The following is a 15,898-nucleotide window of genomic DNA, read 5'->3' on the forward strand; positions in this document are numbered from 1 at the left end:
CTGTTGCAAGGCAGAAGAGAGAGAGCAGCAATTGCAGATGAAGGCCCAGAGTGATGATGTCAGTGAGAGGTGGGCCTGAGCAGTGCCAACCCGAATCCAGCCTCCCCCAAATGAGCATGCAGTGCAGCTGTTGGCAGGCTGGAGGAGGGAGCAGTGCAGAAGGCAGTGGGGTGCATCACATGGGGCCCTGACACAGAGGTAAAGGAACATGGAGGTGAGACCCTGACAGCTACATTCTCCCAAGTTCTCAACCTTCCACCAAAACAAATTATTTTCAGACATTAATGAAACATGCAATAATTGAGAACTTTTTGATCAGAGTGTTGTTCCACTTTCTGATTCACAAGAGTCATTTGGCTCTGTAACACAGACATGTTAGTAATATTAACCTGAATATTCTTATTAATAGTAGAAAATTGCACTGAAAGTGCCATAGTCTGGGATCAGACCTACCCCCCCCATCCAGCTCCCTAGCCCAGCATCAGCCCTTCCCTTCCCCATCCAGCCCCCTAGCCCAGCATCAGCCCTTCCCTTCCCCATCCATCCCCGGCATCAGCCCTTCCCTTCCATACCCCCACATTCATCCCTATAGTCTGGGATCAACCCTACCCTCCACCCATCTATCACTGTAGCCCAGTATGTTCCCTTCCCTACCTTGCTCCCCCATATATCCTTGTAGCCTGGCATCAGCCCTTCCCTACCTTTCCCCATCATCCATCCCATAGCTAGGCATCTACCCTACCCCCACCCCTTCCTGTAGCCTAGTGTCAGCCCTGTCCTATCCCCCTACCGATCTCCCCATAGTCTGGCATCTCCCTTGCCCTTCCGAATCTCTCCCTCCACCCTGAAGCCCACCAGCATTACACTGTAACTATTTAAAAAAACATTTGTGTTACCTGGGCAGCTGGGCTTGCGTTTCCCAAATTAGTTGCACAGTGTGCAGTCTGTGTATATGGTGGCAGACTGTGCTTAGTATGTTGGCTCCTGTACCTGTGTGTGGTGGCTGTGGCTGTGGGCTGCAGGGGAGGGAGGGGACTGAACTGAAGGCTGATTCTCCTGCCACCCGGCACCCAGCTTTAAAAAAAAAAACCGGTGAAGCGCCTCGCGTCTGCCTTGCTCTGCTGTAAAGCAGGCAAATCGACTCGTCACGTTGGCCCTTCAGTCACTGTGTCCCGCCCTCTGATGTAACTTCCTATTTCTGCGAGGGCGGGACACAGTGATTGAAGGGCCAACGCGACGAGGCGATTTGCTTGCTTTACAGCAGAGCAGATGCGAGGCGCTTCACAGTTTTTTTTTTTGTTTTTTTTTAAGGCTGGGTACCGGGTGGCAGAAGAGGGTCGTCTGTCCGTCAACGAAGCTGGTAGGCAAGTGAGGACTGCGGCGCTAGCGGAGCACTCCCCCCCGTTGAATGGGTTGAATTGATTAATATGTATGTGTGTGTTGAAAGTAGTCGGCTAGGCTTATTCAAAAAATGCTCAACTCCCTAAATTACACAGATTTAGTGTGTACAGTAAAGGTTTTCAGTGGAAAAACAGAGGCAGTGGAAGAAGTAGAATTTACCTTACTGGTATCATTTTTCTTGTTACAGAAACCATTAGGTTTTACCTGCCCTGAGATTTTATTTGTGCTATTCTAATGCATTTGAAATGAAGTGGGATTTTCAGCTGTTCAAATGTTCCTTAGTTCAAAAAGGAAAAGGAATACCCCTTTTAGCATTGAATAGAAGAAATTTGTGAAGACCAGGCAGTTTATCTAGTGCATAATGTGCACTAATGCTGTTACTGCATATTTTAATTTCTCCTTATTGTAAACCTATATTAGGTTTATATTGTAAAGTATGGTAGGTTCAGCAGACAGTTCATGGTAGCTTTATTGCATCTCTCAGTCTTAGGATTTATAGTGATATTGAGATAGACTAAATAATATTGCTAAAGGAACTATCTCCATTCCTGAAGTTCTGTGGCTTCTCTCTTTAATTTTTTATTCCTGGAGAAATTCTGGGCGAAGAAACTAATTATGAAGATTGAAGAAAAATAAATAGGGCTCCTTTTACAAAACTGTGCTACCAATTAGCAGCGTGCTGAATGCAAAGAAGCCCATTCTATTTCCATGGGCTTATTCACATTCAGTGTGCTGTTAATGATAGCATAGCTTTGTAAAATGAGCCCATAATAATATGTATACAGTATCTTAAAATTTGAAAATATTCTAAATAAATATGTATCAAAATAATACAGTAGTGATGTGAAAATGATTCCCACTCCCCCCTCCAGTTTCCCCTATTATTGCATACATGTTGCATTGAATATTTTCTGATCGTTAAACAAAATGTAATATGCTGACTTCTTGTAGTTTCCGGTACTTGAGACAACTTAGCAGTGTCCATGGTTTTTGCTAGAAATGCAAGGAGTTAAAGTTGGTGCTGCTTCTAGCTTCTGTTTGGTTCTGAGATAGCAAAATTAAAATCCCAGAAAACCAGAAATGCTTTGTGTAAGGCAACAGACTTGCTTGCTGATCTCCTCCAAAAACACACTCTCCTTCATTCCCCAGCTCATCCTCTGTCTCTTCTGTAACCATGTGAAACCAATTAGACTCTTCTCTCTCCAATCTTTCTGTCAGCCTTCAACTGGCTCCTCTGTTCCTCCTTCTCACTATATTCTGAGCCATGCTAAGTAGGCCTCCACAGGTGTCTCTTCTTTTTTCCCTGTACTTTAAGGCACACCATGCCCAAACTCCTGTTTGTTATTACGAGACTTTGAAAATAGCACAGGAATTTAGTCATCATGCTGCTCACTCTTCATGAGAGCAGAAAGAACACAACTGTTCCTGGACAGTGGTTTCTTCTCCATTGCTTTCCTTCCTGTCCTCCTATATTCTGCAGGAGAAACTAAAAAAAAATTTACACACATAGGAATTCCATGCAAATTCTGTGTTGGGCAGTTGTACAGAATTTTCCTACTAGTATGTATGTATGTATGTGTATATATATATATATATATATATATATATATATATATATATATATATTAAATAAGGACAAGACATTTCTCACATCTGTTGTTTTCTAGTACCTTAAATGTAGAGTTCCAGCTCTGAAAACCAATATACAGATTTATTCGTGAGCCTTATCTGCTACTTTAGGATTGTAATTAGTTTCTACATTTTTTGTAGGAATGCTCACGGAAACCTTTACAGCTCTTCATTTCAAAGTTCGATGTGACATGTATGTGAGGATTGAAGACCTGAAACAGATATTGCAGAATGTCGCAAGCATGCCAGAGCACAGAGTCTATGATAGCTTTGTTTGCGTTCTTGTCAGTCGAGGAAATTCTCATTCAGTTTTTGGCATAGACCAGGATGTACCTGCATTGCAGTTGGACTGGGTGAAGAATTATTTCACTGGCGAGGCATGTCCAGGACTCAGAGGCAAACCAAAACTCTTCTTTATTCAGAACTATGTGGAGCACAGGAGTTATCGGGATGCTGCCAGCTCAGTGGAAGTGGATGGAAATGAGCATATCAACAGCGAGAATGGAAGGTTTCAACATTCAAGTATTCCCAGTGAAGCAGACATTGTTTGGAGCCAGTGTAAACTGAACGTATCTGTTTTAGAAAGGTCTCCCAGTTCACCATCTTACTTTCTATCCGCTCTTTGCCAGCTTTTACGTGATCATCAAAGGTATGCATTTAGAAATATTATCACACTGTAGCATGCATGATATTGGAATCCTTCTATTTGAAATGTGTTTAGCCTTTTGATACTCATTTGTTCCAGTAGTACATTCTGTTGAAATGCAACATTATCAAGGATCCTTTGATGCATCTTTGCTGCACAAGAGACCCAAGATAAAGTCTTGTGCGTGGTGGGGACTGGGTACAATACTAATGTAGGAGACCTCTTGTTTAAGGGGCTGAGAGGCACTACTTAAGAGAAAAGGGCATTGGCACTTTAAAACAACAGGGTAAAATAGCAGCAAATTACAAAGCTCTACTCCCCACTGTGGACAGGGTCTTGCAGATTATTTTTGCAATAAAAATTCTTCCTTGCTAAATACTTTTTTGACATTCCCTAATAACAGGCAGGCTCAACCTACCTCTCAAAACATTCTGCCTAACAGTTCTTTCACCTCCTGCATCATCCCCTCTGCATCTCACCTAGCTACTGCAATTCAAGGAATGAATTGTACTATGCCCCCCCCCCCCCCCCCGTGACCTTATTCCTTCAATTTTTATAAAAGTCTCTTCATGAACTTATACCATTTGTTCTGCATATGATCTCTTCTACTCTCTCTTCTGATATTGTCTGGATGAAACACTTTCCTTCCGGCCACAAATTTCTACTGTTAAGAAATGCTTCTTTAGACTTAGGCAGATCTAATCTTTAATACACCCACCAGCTTTGAACATATTAGTACACTTTCTTGTTATCAGCCAACTCGACTACTGTAATGTACTGTACAGTGGTCTCAAGACCAGCGATAGCCAGCCTCTACAGGTTATACAGAACACTGTAATAAAATTAATCACAGGTGCTAAAAAATTTGGCCATGTTACACCTCTCTTGAAAGCAGCACATTGGTTACTGCTACTCCATCACTTTATTTATAAAACCATACTATTGGTATATAAAACCCATCTTTCTGGTGTGCCCCCATACCTTTCCTGCTTACTGACTCTCTACTCCACCCAGAAAACTCTAAGATCACCATTCCAAAATCGCTTAGTTGTGCCCTTATTTAGAGAGAGCTTTCATGAGTGCACTAGGAAAGCGATCTCAGTCCAAAGCCCATAGCTTTGGAATAAACTGCTACAACCCTCTGCCACCAACACGCCCCCTTGTGATTTGGATGTACTGCAGAGAAAACGTTATAAATCTGAGTTTTGAAAATTGCAATTTGGATGTTTTTCAGAGAAAAAAACATCCAAATGCCACTTTATACTGTTTTTGAGATCTTTTTGGAAAATGAGCTCCTTTGTCTATGATTGGGTCGTTTCTTATTCCGTACCAATGTCATTCTGTGGAAGACTTCTCAATCTCAGTCCACTCTTTCTTGTGAAGTCGTTCAGGGCTCATTGTTGGTTCCTCCTCCTTTGTTATGTTTTGCTTAATCATTTAAGTTTTACATCATTTGGGTATGCTGATGATGATCAATTACTTTGTTGTCGATTTACAATTCTTTACATGAAATACAGCCTGCAACTCAGAAACTCAATAGGCTGGTAGATTGGTGCAATCTAAATAGATTGAAAATAAATCCTGATCCTGAAAAGTCCCATGGAGTACTTTTTGCCAGAAGTGGAATGCCCGAATTGTGTGCTCCTCTTTTGATGGCCAGCAATTAACTTTCCTATATTAGATTATTATTCCTTACCTTTTTAAAAATGTTTTATTTTAATTATTGTACACCGCTTTGATACTACCCACAAAAAGCAGTATTTATTTATTGCACTTGTATCCCACATTTTCCCACCTATTTGCAGGCTCAATGTGGCTTACAAAGATCTGTTATGGCACGCCATTCCAGGGTAAAAGATACAATTGGTGTTACAAAAAGATTAGGCTAACATAAAAGACTAAGCAACAGTTATAGAAAGAAGACCGAATAAGGATGGAGTATTATAGTTAAGCTAGGGATTCTCGTGATAGGCCTTGTTGAAGAGAGAGGTTTTCAGAGATTTGCGAAAGTTAATTATTTCGTTAATTATTTTCAAGTTATTTGGTAATGCATTCCACAACTGTGTGCTCATGTAAGAAAGCTGGTCGCATGTATTAGTTTGTACTTTAATCCTTTGCAGCTGGGGAAGTGCAGATTCAGAAATGTGCGGGCAGATCTTTTTGCATTTCTGGGAGGTAAGTCCACGAGGTCTAGCATGTAGGCCGGGGCATCTCCGTAAATGATTTTATTCACCATCGTGCAGATCTTGAACGCGATACGTTCTTTAAGTGGGAGCCAGTGTAGTTTCTCTCGTAGGGGTTTTGCACTTTCATATTTAGTTTTTCCAAATATGAGTCTGGCTGCAGTATTCTGGGCTGTTTGAAGTTTCTTGACCATCTGTTCTTTGCAGCCTCCGTAGAGTGCGTTACAATAGTCTAGGTGGCTTAGTACCATTGACTGTACCAAGTTGCGGAAAATGGATCTTGGAAAGAAAGGTTTTACTCTTTTGAGTTTCCACATGGAGTAGAACATCTTTTTTTGTTATATTCTTCACGTGGTTTTTGAGAGTGAGATTACGGTCAATGGTAACTCCAAGAATTTTCAGAGTATTTGAGGCGGGGAGGGAATAGTTTGGTGTGGTGTGGTGAAATTGCTGGTATTATGTTGTGAGGTGAGTAAAAGACATTGTGTTTTTTCTGCATTTTTAGCTGAAATGCATCCGCCCAGGAGTGCATGATTTGGAAGCTATGGTTAATAGCATTGGTGATTTTGTTTAGATCATGTTTGAACGGGATGTAGATCGTGACATTGTCTGCGTAAATGTAAGGACTGAAGTTTTGATTGGCTAGCAACTTGGCTAAGGGTATCATCATTAGGTTGAAGAGGGTTGGTGAGAGGGGGGATCCTTGGGGTACTCCACATTCAGGTGTCCATGGGGCTGATATGGCCGCTTTGGTTGTTACTTGGTATGATCTTGTGGTCAGGAATCCTCTAAATCAGTTAAGAACATTCCCACCAACTCCAAAGTACTCTACAATATGTAATAGTATTCCATGGTTGACCATGTCGAAGGCGCTGGATATGTCGAATTGTAAGAGAAGTATGTTGTTGCCAGTTGCAATTGTTTGTTTGAATTTATTCATTAAGGTCATTAGTACTGTTTCAGTGCTGTGATTCGACCGAAATCCCGATTGAGACTCGTGAAGAATTGAGTGTTTATTTAGGTAGTTAGTGAGCTGTTTCGTCACTAAGCCCTCCATGAGTTTGGTTATCAGAGGAATAGATGCTACTGGACGATAGTTGGTTAAATCATTTGTGTTTTTCTTTGCGTCTTTAGGTAGAGGTGTAAGTAGAATGTTTCCTTTATCCTTTGGGAATAGACCATTTTATAGCATGTAGTTCAGGTGCTTCGTGAGGTCTGTTTTGAATTCTTGTGGGGCAGATCTTATAAGGTTGATAGGGCAGATATCTAATTTGCATTGGGACTTGGCGTATCTTCCAAGCAGTTGGGAGATGTTGTCGATCGAGAGTGTGTCAAAGTTAGTCCATGTTCGGTCTGCTGGAAGTTCTCCTGGTAGAGAATCTAAACATTCAAGGAGGTTTATATAGTCAGTAGTGTTGATAGGTATCATGAGTCGTAGCTTTGTAATATTCTCGCTGAAGTGGTTCACAAGCTTGTGCGCTGATGGGGTGTCTGTGTTGTGTCTGTGTTCTAACGTGACCGGTGTAATATTTAATAGTTTGTTTACGAGTTGGAAGAGTTTATGTGTATCCTTGTAGTCTGGTCCGATTTTGGTTTTATAGTATGATCTTTTAGTTTGTCTGATGGTGTATTTATATTTTCTTTGTAGTTGTTTCCAGTCATTGAGTGCTGAGTCATCTTTTTTCTTGTTCCATGATCTTTCTAATCTTCTGACTTGTGTTTTTAATTCTTTCAGTTCTTCAGTGAACCATGGGATTGAGTTTTTCTACGGGAGGTTCTGGTTTGAAGTGGTGCTATGTTGTCTAGTATGGTTCTGCACCTGTTGTCCCATTCATGAAGAAATTGGGATGAGTCTGTTGGTGTTGTTCACTCGTTGTTATAGAAATTTTGCCAGAATTTAAGTGGGTCAATTTTGCCTCTTGTGGTGTAGGTTAGCTGTTCTTGTTTATGTTGTGAGTCTTTTGTTCGCCAGTGAAAGGAAAGGTTTGCTTTGTAGTGATCGAACCATGGTATGGCTGTCCAATAAACTTGACTTTTCAGCCTCAGATTTTCAGCTTGGTTCAACGCAGCTTTTATAAGCTGTGGATGATATATTCAGTTAGAAATTTATTTTCCCCAGCAGCTCTTTGTGTATTAATACACTTTTTTTGTAGTTTAGTCAGCTTGATTATTGCAGTGCTATCTGCTGTGGTCTACAGACATCAGATACAAAAGGACCACAGATGATTCAAATATGACAGTTACTCCATTATTACAGGCAAAACATTGGCTTCCTATAAATCACAGGCTAACCTTTAAGATTCTGTATCTTGTCCACAAAATCCACCACTCAGGCCTTCCATTTTATTTATCCAGACTATTCCATATATCCTTTCAAGGTCATTAAAATCAGCGTTACAAAATTTCGCATTATTTGGCTAGATATCATATGGTCCAAGATATTTAGTGTTGTGGGACCCTCTCTTTGGAATTCTATTCCACAATCACTTTGACAGAAAGAAACACTTTTAAATTTCAAGAAAAAATTAAAATTGTATCTTTTCCAGGACGCTGATTTACTTAGCTTCTCAGAGTCCGTATCATCCGCTGACTATAGGCTGTGGACTGGACTGAACATCACCAGAATATGAGCTTATGTTTTTAAATATATATTTCCTTAGCGTCAGAGCTGATGAATCCAGAAACTTATGGATTATGACCATCTACCAGCAGGTGGAGATAGAGTGCAAAACTCAACTCAGCTATATAGGATGGTAAGGCTCCTGGTGATTCAGTATTGCTCTATCTTCAGCAGGCACGGTCTCTCATAAACTCCTGGCTTATTTGGTGTAGTTCCCACCCTCGATATATCTATATGCTGTTGATTATGTTGCTTTCTATGTTTTCAATTGTTCCTGCAGGTTCCATCTGTTTGGGTTTGATATGCATTGGCTTTTCATTATTCTATTTGTGTTTGTTTATTTTAAGGCTTGATATATCGCTTAGCTAAAAGAAGGTCAAAGCGGTATACAATAAAAATTTAATATAAATCAATATAAAATTAAGAAAAGAATTCCATTTAAGATAGGAAAGAATCAATCATACTATTAACAAAAACATGTAAACAACACAGAAAACAAAAGGAGGGGGTGGAAAAAGGAAAAGGAGAGGGTCATGTTTTGTGGAGAAGGAACAGTTCTGTTTGTATTCTGGGTCTTCTGCTTTGTTATGAGAAATACTGAATCATCAGGAGTCTTAACTTGGTGGAGAGGGGTTTCGATGACAACTTCAGAAGTTGGAGAACAAGGACAGTGCTGGGCAGACTTCTACAGTCTATGCCCTGAAAATGGCAAGGAGAAAACAAGATCAGCTATACATATGAAGTATCACATTATATACCTTATGCTATGAGTTTATCTTGTTGGGCAGACTGGATGCACTATACAGGTCTTTATCTGCCGTAATCTACTATGTTATTATGTCCTATATGGCTGACTTCAGTTCTGCACTCAGTCTCCACCTGGTGGTAGATGGTTATAACCCTTAAGTTTCTGGATTCATTTGTTATTACTAAATGAAAGAAAATTATGAGGTAAGACAGAATTTTACTATATATATATATATTTAAATATTTTCTTTTATCCTTTTTAATGCTGGCATTCTTTTTATCTTTCTTTATTTTAGATTTATATAAACCACATAAGAACATAAGCATTGCCATACTGGGACAGACCATTAAGCCCAGTACCCTGTTTCCAACAGTGGCCAGTCTAGCCACAAGTACCTGGCAAGATCCCAGAACAGTAAAACAGATTTTATGCTGCTTATCCTAGAAATAAAAGGTGGATTTTCCCATCTTAATAATGGTTTAGGGACTTTCTTTTAGGAAGGTATCCAAACCTTTTTTTAAACCCTGCTAAGCTAACTGCTTTTACCACATTCTCTGAAAACGAATTCCAGAGTTTAATTATACATTGAGTGAAGAAATATTTTCTCCGTTCTTTTCAATTGGGCAGTACATCAAATTTCTTATAAATTTGAAAATCCCAAAAATCCTTCATAGTATACCTACTAACTAGAGAGAGAACATTGTGGAAAATTACTGTCCTCTCCAAGAGTAAACTTGGCAAGCATTCAATTAATTAATTAATTAACAAAAATATTGATATACCGCAGAGCAGTTAACAATATGTGAAAACCCAAGGAAGGACAGAGAATAATATATACATTAAAATGGAAAAAAAAAAAGTCTGGCAAGTCCTGGACTGGCTGCTTAGGATTCTCCATGGTATCTGGTTCCTGACACCTCAGCTCTGGGTTTCTCAACAGTATAGATCAGATACCTGTTTTAGTTCCATTCACCTCAGCTCTGGCAAGTCTTGGATTGGCTGCATAGGATGCTCCAGGGTGTCTGGTTCCTGACACCTCAGCTCTTTCTTTCTCAGCAGTATAGATCAGATACCCATTTTAGTTCCATTCTTCTCACTTAGGGGTGGGGGAGGGGGGGAAGGAAAGCTCCCAGAGCACTGACCTTCCTTATTTGAGTTTGAATTTATTATTTCTAGTTCGCCCTTGTCCAGGGCGGAGCACAACAAAACATACATTAAAAACATAAAATGGACTTCCAGTGAAGCCAAGAGGCTGAGCTGTCACTGAATTGCACTTCTCCTCACCTCCCTTCTAAAAGTCTGCATGTATATTGTTGTTTCGCCCTGAAAAGCTGCTGTTTCTTACCAGTAACTTAGTTTGTAGAGTCTGACAGCTTTGGCATGCCATTCCCTCAGCTATGGCCACAAATCCTCAACACAAGTAATGAGATAAGGGTAAACCTGCTGATAGTAAGATGGCGTCGAGCTTGAGCCTGCCAAGCCCCTGAGTCAGCTTGGAATGGACCACAGAGATCATCGCACAGGTGAAGGCGGCTGTGGAGGCCGCTATAGATTTTTTTTTAAAAACTCCATTTTTTTTGACAAGATAAACAGCGCACATGAGTGATTGGACAGTATAGGTCTGAAGGTGGATGAAGTGCAGTGCCAGACTGGGGCAGTGGAGGAGGCTGTGCAATGCATGGACACCAAGCAGCAATATGGACAAACATTTGCAGGCCCTCCCAGACAAGGTGGAGGACCTCGAAAATTGGGCGAGACACAATAATTTACGTCTGGTGGGTATGCCGGAATGCATCATGGATGGTGAGCTGCTTACTTTCCTGGAGACCTGGATCCCCAGAATTTGCAGCTTAGTTCCCAGCATGGCCCATTTCGGATCAGGTGGGCCCATCATATGGGGGCAGGGCTTTGTGTGGTCATCTTGCAAGTTTTATACTTTGCTCATAAAGTGGAGATATTGCAGACCCTCCACACTGAAAAGGCTCTGCACGTGGATAACTAGAAAAGTGCTTTGTTTTCAAGACTATTTGGCGGCAGTGGTGGGCCGCCGCAGGGACTTTAATATGGTGTGTTCGGCCCTTTTCAAACATCAGGTGAGGTTCACTCTACCCTTCATGCCCTTGGGTCGTGCATGAGGGTCGCACTATATTTTATGATAACCTTGCGGAGGCCCAGGCATACTTGGACTCAGTGATACTTGGTGCAAGCAGTTCTTCTGCAGCCCAGACTTAGTGATTTGGCTTGGGACCTACATTGGGGGAGCCCTACAATCAGCCTATTGCCCAGGCCTTGGTGGACCTTTATACTGCCTTTGCTGTGTGACAGTTTGGTTTTGGGACTTGTGCTCTGCTTGGCTGTGCTACCTGGGCCTGAGCGCTCTGGCTCTGGATCTTTGTGCATTTCTGGGTGGAACTGTGGATTTATTGGTGGACTTGGGAGATCTTTTGTTGCTGGGACATTTTGAGAACTGTTATGCTTTATTCAAAGGCACAAAATAAAAAGAGGGTTCATAAGTGCCCCTAGGTAGCACTTATGAACCCTCTTTTTATTTTGTGCCTTTTTGTGTTTGTGCATAGTGAGTGACTATGTCTGCGGGGGGAGGGGGTTGGGTTTGGGGAGATGATTGTTTATGTTTTCTGGAAGGGGGGGAATAGGTGTCCATGTGGAAGTTGTTTCTAGAGGAGTATGAGTGGGGTGGTTTGTGGGAGGGAAAGGGGTGGGGGATGGTTGGGAGTGGTAGTGCATGCTCTTGGTGTGTATGTGGTTTGTTAGTACTGATTGGAACATTGGGGCTATTTGGTTGGTTGTACTGTGTGGTAGACCCGATGGGGGCAGGGCATCGGGTTCTGTTTGCAGTTTTGGGGTTAGATGAGTTTTGTCTGCATATGGGAACCTCCTTAAGGGTTTGCTCTTGGAATGTGCTGGGTGTCAACTCACCTATAAAGAGGACAAAATCTTTGCAGGTGTTAGAGGAAAGGTATTCATATTGCATGTCTGCAGGAAACACATTTATTAGATGAAGAACATAAAAAATTAAAGCATAGTTGGGTTGAGTTCTGGTGTGGCAGTCTTACTCAGTAAATATGTTCCTATGCGAGTTCATACTGCGCTCCATGGACTGAAGGTAGATATGTGTTGGTGCATTTAGCTGTCCAAACAATTGAAATAGTTATTCTTAACATCTGTGCTCCTAACGTCTTTGCCCTTTTCCGTTTTTCAGGATCTTATTAAGTGTTGTGGGCCTTATTTGCATCTTCCCCTTGTAGGATTGGGCGACTTCAGTATTGTGCTGGACCCTACTATGGATCGAGTGGGTGAGACAAGCTCCCCTTACTCTAGGGCTAGTTGGGGGTTACAGCATTTTTATTAAGTATTGGATTTAGTAGACCCTTGGATAAAGATTATACACATTTGGCTATGGCCCATTCAGATTGGTTGGATTATATTTTTGTGACCTCTTCTCAATTTTGGGGGGAAAAATGAGATGCTCGGTTTTGGTCATGTTTAATTTCAGGTGGCGTTGCTGGCCGTCTCCATACTTGCAGCACCCAAACCCACCTCCCCGCTTTTATATTTCTGTTGATGGCTCTATCATTCTCCCTGTCTCCTCAGCTCGTAACCTTGGGGTCATCTTTGACTCCTCTCTCTCCTTCTCTACTCATATCCAGCAGATCGCCAAGACCTGTCGTTTCTTTCTTTACAACATCCGTAAAATCCGCCCCTTTCTTTCTGAACACTCTACCAGAACCCTCATCCACACCCTTGTTGCCTCTCATTTAGACTACTGCAATCTGCTTCTTACTGGCCTCCCACTTAGTCACCTCTCCCCTCTCCAGTCAGTTCAGAACTCTGCTGCCCGTCTCATCTTCCCCTCTCCTCAGGTTGCTTCACTGGCTCCCTATCCGTTTTCACATCCTGTTTAAACTTCTTCTACTAACCTATAAATGTATTCACTCTGCTGCTCCCCAGTATCTCTCCACACTCGTCCTTCCCTGCTCCCCTTCCCGTGCGCTCCGATCCATGGATAAATCCTTATCTGTTCCCTTCTCCACTACTGCCAACTCCAGACTTCGCTCCTTCTGTCTCGCTGCACCCTACGCCTGGAATAAACTTCCTGAGCCCCTACGTCTTGCCCCATCCTTGACCATCTTTAAATCTAGATTGAAAGCCCACCTCTTTAACATTGCTTTTGACTCGTAACCACCTGTACCTCTCGCTTCTACCTACCCTCCTCTCCTCTTTCCTCTACACATTAATTGATTTGCTTGCTGTATTATTTTTTGTCTATTAGATTATAAGCTCTTTGAGCAGGGACTGTCTGTCTTCTGTGTTTGTGCAGCGCTGCGTACGTCTTGTAGCGCTATAGAAATGCTAAATAGTAGTAGTAGGATGTTCTAGCCCTTTGGACATTGTTGCCATTGTCCCTTAGTGGGCATATTGCATTATATAAAATGGTTTTATTTCCCAAATGATGTATTACAGACTTTTCCAATGTATCTCATTAATTGTGATATCAATCTTTTTCAGAAACGTTTGCGTACGTTTCTGTGGAATAATAAAAGGCAGAGAGTTTCTTTACAGCAGCTTTCTTTACCCCTCAGCCAGAGAGGCCTGATTTTATCTGACTTGAGGCATTATAATGTGGCTTGTATAATGAGACGTTTAGTGGACTGGATTAATGACAGTACTTATTTCACTCTGCTCACTTTGCTGTACTATCTGCACACTTACTACTACTATTTAGCATTTCTATAGCGCTACAAGGCGTACGCAGCGCTGCACAAACCTAGAAGAAAGACAGTCCCTGCTCAAAGAGCTTACAATCTAATAGACAAAAAATAAATAAAGTACTTAAGTACCCTACTTTTATTGTGACAGTCAAGGCACACCCAATCTTAAAAACAATGTGATAGGGATGGTGTTGGACTTGTAAGCAACTTAAGCTTTCTTCTAACTCCACACTGTTACTTCCACTATGGGATAATAGAGACTTGGATCCCGATGCTACAAAACTCTTATTTGCAGAGATGGTCTCAGCATGGCTTGACTTACACCCGTGACTGAGGATGGAACCATGAAGTTCTTTGACACTCTCTAGATGGAGGGCAGTTTAAGATCTTCTGATTGGTTTGCTTATCACAAGGTTCATCACTACATTGTTTCCCTTGATGCTGCAACTTTATGTTTCAACATTTTTTTATTGAAATCAAAATTACACCGTGCAAACAGCTTATACCAATTAAAGAGACATAGATAAACTTTAGATAAGTTCAAACCAGCGAAATACAATTTAACAGCTCAACAATTTTTATACTTTTATTCCCACTCCCCCCAAATTTCTCCTCTCCCCAACCCTCAAATATCTATCCCCCATCCCAAACATATGAACTAGACCTTCTCCATGTTGTTAACTATTTCACCGCCATAATTCACATTCCCCGACCCTTCCCCCTCCCTTATGCCCCCCCCTCCCCTAAGAGGGAGAAAGAGAGAAAAAAAACCCCACCCCACTGTTATAAACCATTTAAAACTGAACTTCGCGCACGTGGAGACAGGGACTGAATATAAGGACCCCAGGTCTCCAGAAAACGCCTTCGTGTCTTCTGGGAGGATCCCACCGCCCTACGTTCATGCAATAGTAGCTTGTGCAAATTGTTTCTCCAATGCCAAAAGTCTGGCGGGGCCACATTCAACCACCCATTCATAATCACCTTTTTCCCCATCAGGCAAGCCTTGCGGATCAACAGCCATGCCCCCCACCCCCCCCCCCCCACCCCCGCTGGAAGGCAAAAAGCTCATATTTGTCAAATATAATCCTCAAGGGAGTACAGCTAATTCGAGATTGTACTAAGCCTTCCAAGTGCTTTAGGATCATATGCCAATATCTTTTTATGACAGGGCACTCCCATAGACAGTGATAGAGTGTGCCCTCCTGCTGCTGACACTTGGAACAGAGCAGGTCAGGTACCCCTCCAATCTTGAACACCTGTGCTTTGGTCATGTAAGCTCTGTGTAAAATTCGAAATTGACATTCCCGCAGACTGGCATTCACAGAGATCTCAGGTATACGGGACACTAACTTTGTATAATCTAAAGCCAAACTGGGTCTCTGCATATCTCGTGCCCAGTGGGCAGTGATTACTGCTTTATGTTGCTGCAGGCCCACTACCCCTAATAGTTTGTGCAGGCTCGATATTGAGAGCCGTTTCCCAGGGATCGCCGTAAAAAACTCCCTTATCTTCCTCCCATGCCCACTATTCAACTGTTCCATGTTTAGAGACCTAACATAATGAGCTAGTTGCAGATATGCAAATTCATGACTGGCATTAATGCCTACCCCCAACGCCCCCAGATTTAGCAGGCCCCCCTCTCGACCCCAGTACGTGTTCCAATCTTGTTATTCCCATAGATGCCCACCTACGGAACACCTTATTGTCTGATCCTGGCGGGAATGTTGGATTGCCCTGCAACGGCAAGATATCCGACATATCCGCTGCCAAGCCCCAATAATTGTTTAAATCCCTCCAAACCGCCCGCATTGGTCCTAACAACAGACTGCTCTTGAATTTATGCGGCACCGAACTTTGCGGGCCGTGAAGTAGATATCGCAAGTGAAATGGCGCAAAGAAGGCCTGCTCCAACGCCCACGGGGTAAAATCCTGCTTATCTAG

General features: G+C 42.0%; 1 protein-coding gene across 5 annotated transcripts in view; it reads left to right on the top strand.

The window, feature by feature from the left end:
- Window positions 1–15,898, top strand: part of CFLAR (CASP8 and FADD like apoptosis regulator) — a 216,857-nt gene that overhangs the window by 187,005 nt on the left and 13,954 nt on the right. For all 5 annotated transcript variants that reach the window (XM_030208689.1, XM_030208693.1, XM_030208692.1 and 2 more), the window contains one exon: window positions 3,172–3,679. In XM_030208689.1, coding sequence (XP_030064549.1) covers window positions 3,172–3,679 — 508 coding nt within the window. The remainder of the gene's footprint in view (window positions 1–3,171; window positions 3,680–15,898) is intronic.

The sequence above is a fragment of the Microcaecilia unicolor genome, chromosome 7, assembly GCF_901765095.1.
Source record: "Microcaecilia unicolor chromosome 7, aMicUni1.1, whole genome shotgun sequence".
In the NCBI taxonomy this organism is placed as follows: domain Eukaryota; kingdom Metazoa; phylum Chordata; class Amphibia; order Gymnophiona; family Siphonopidae; genus Microcaecilia; species Microcaecilia unicolor.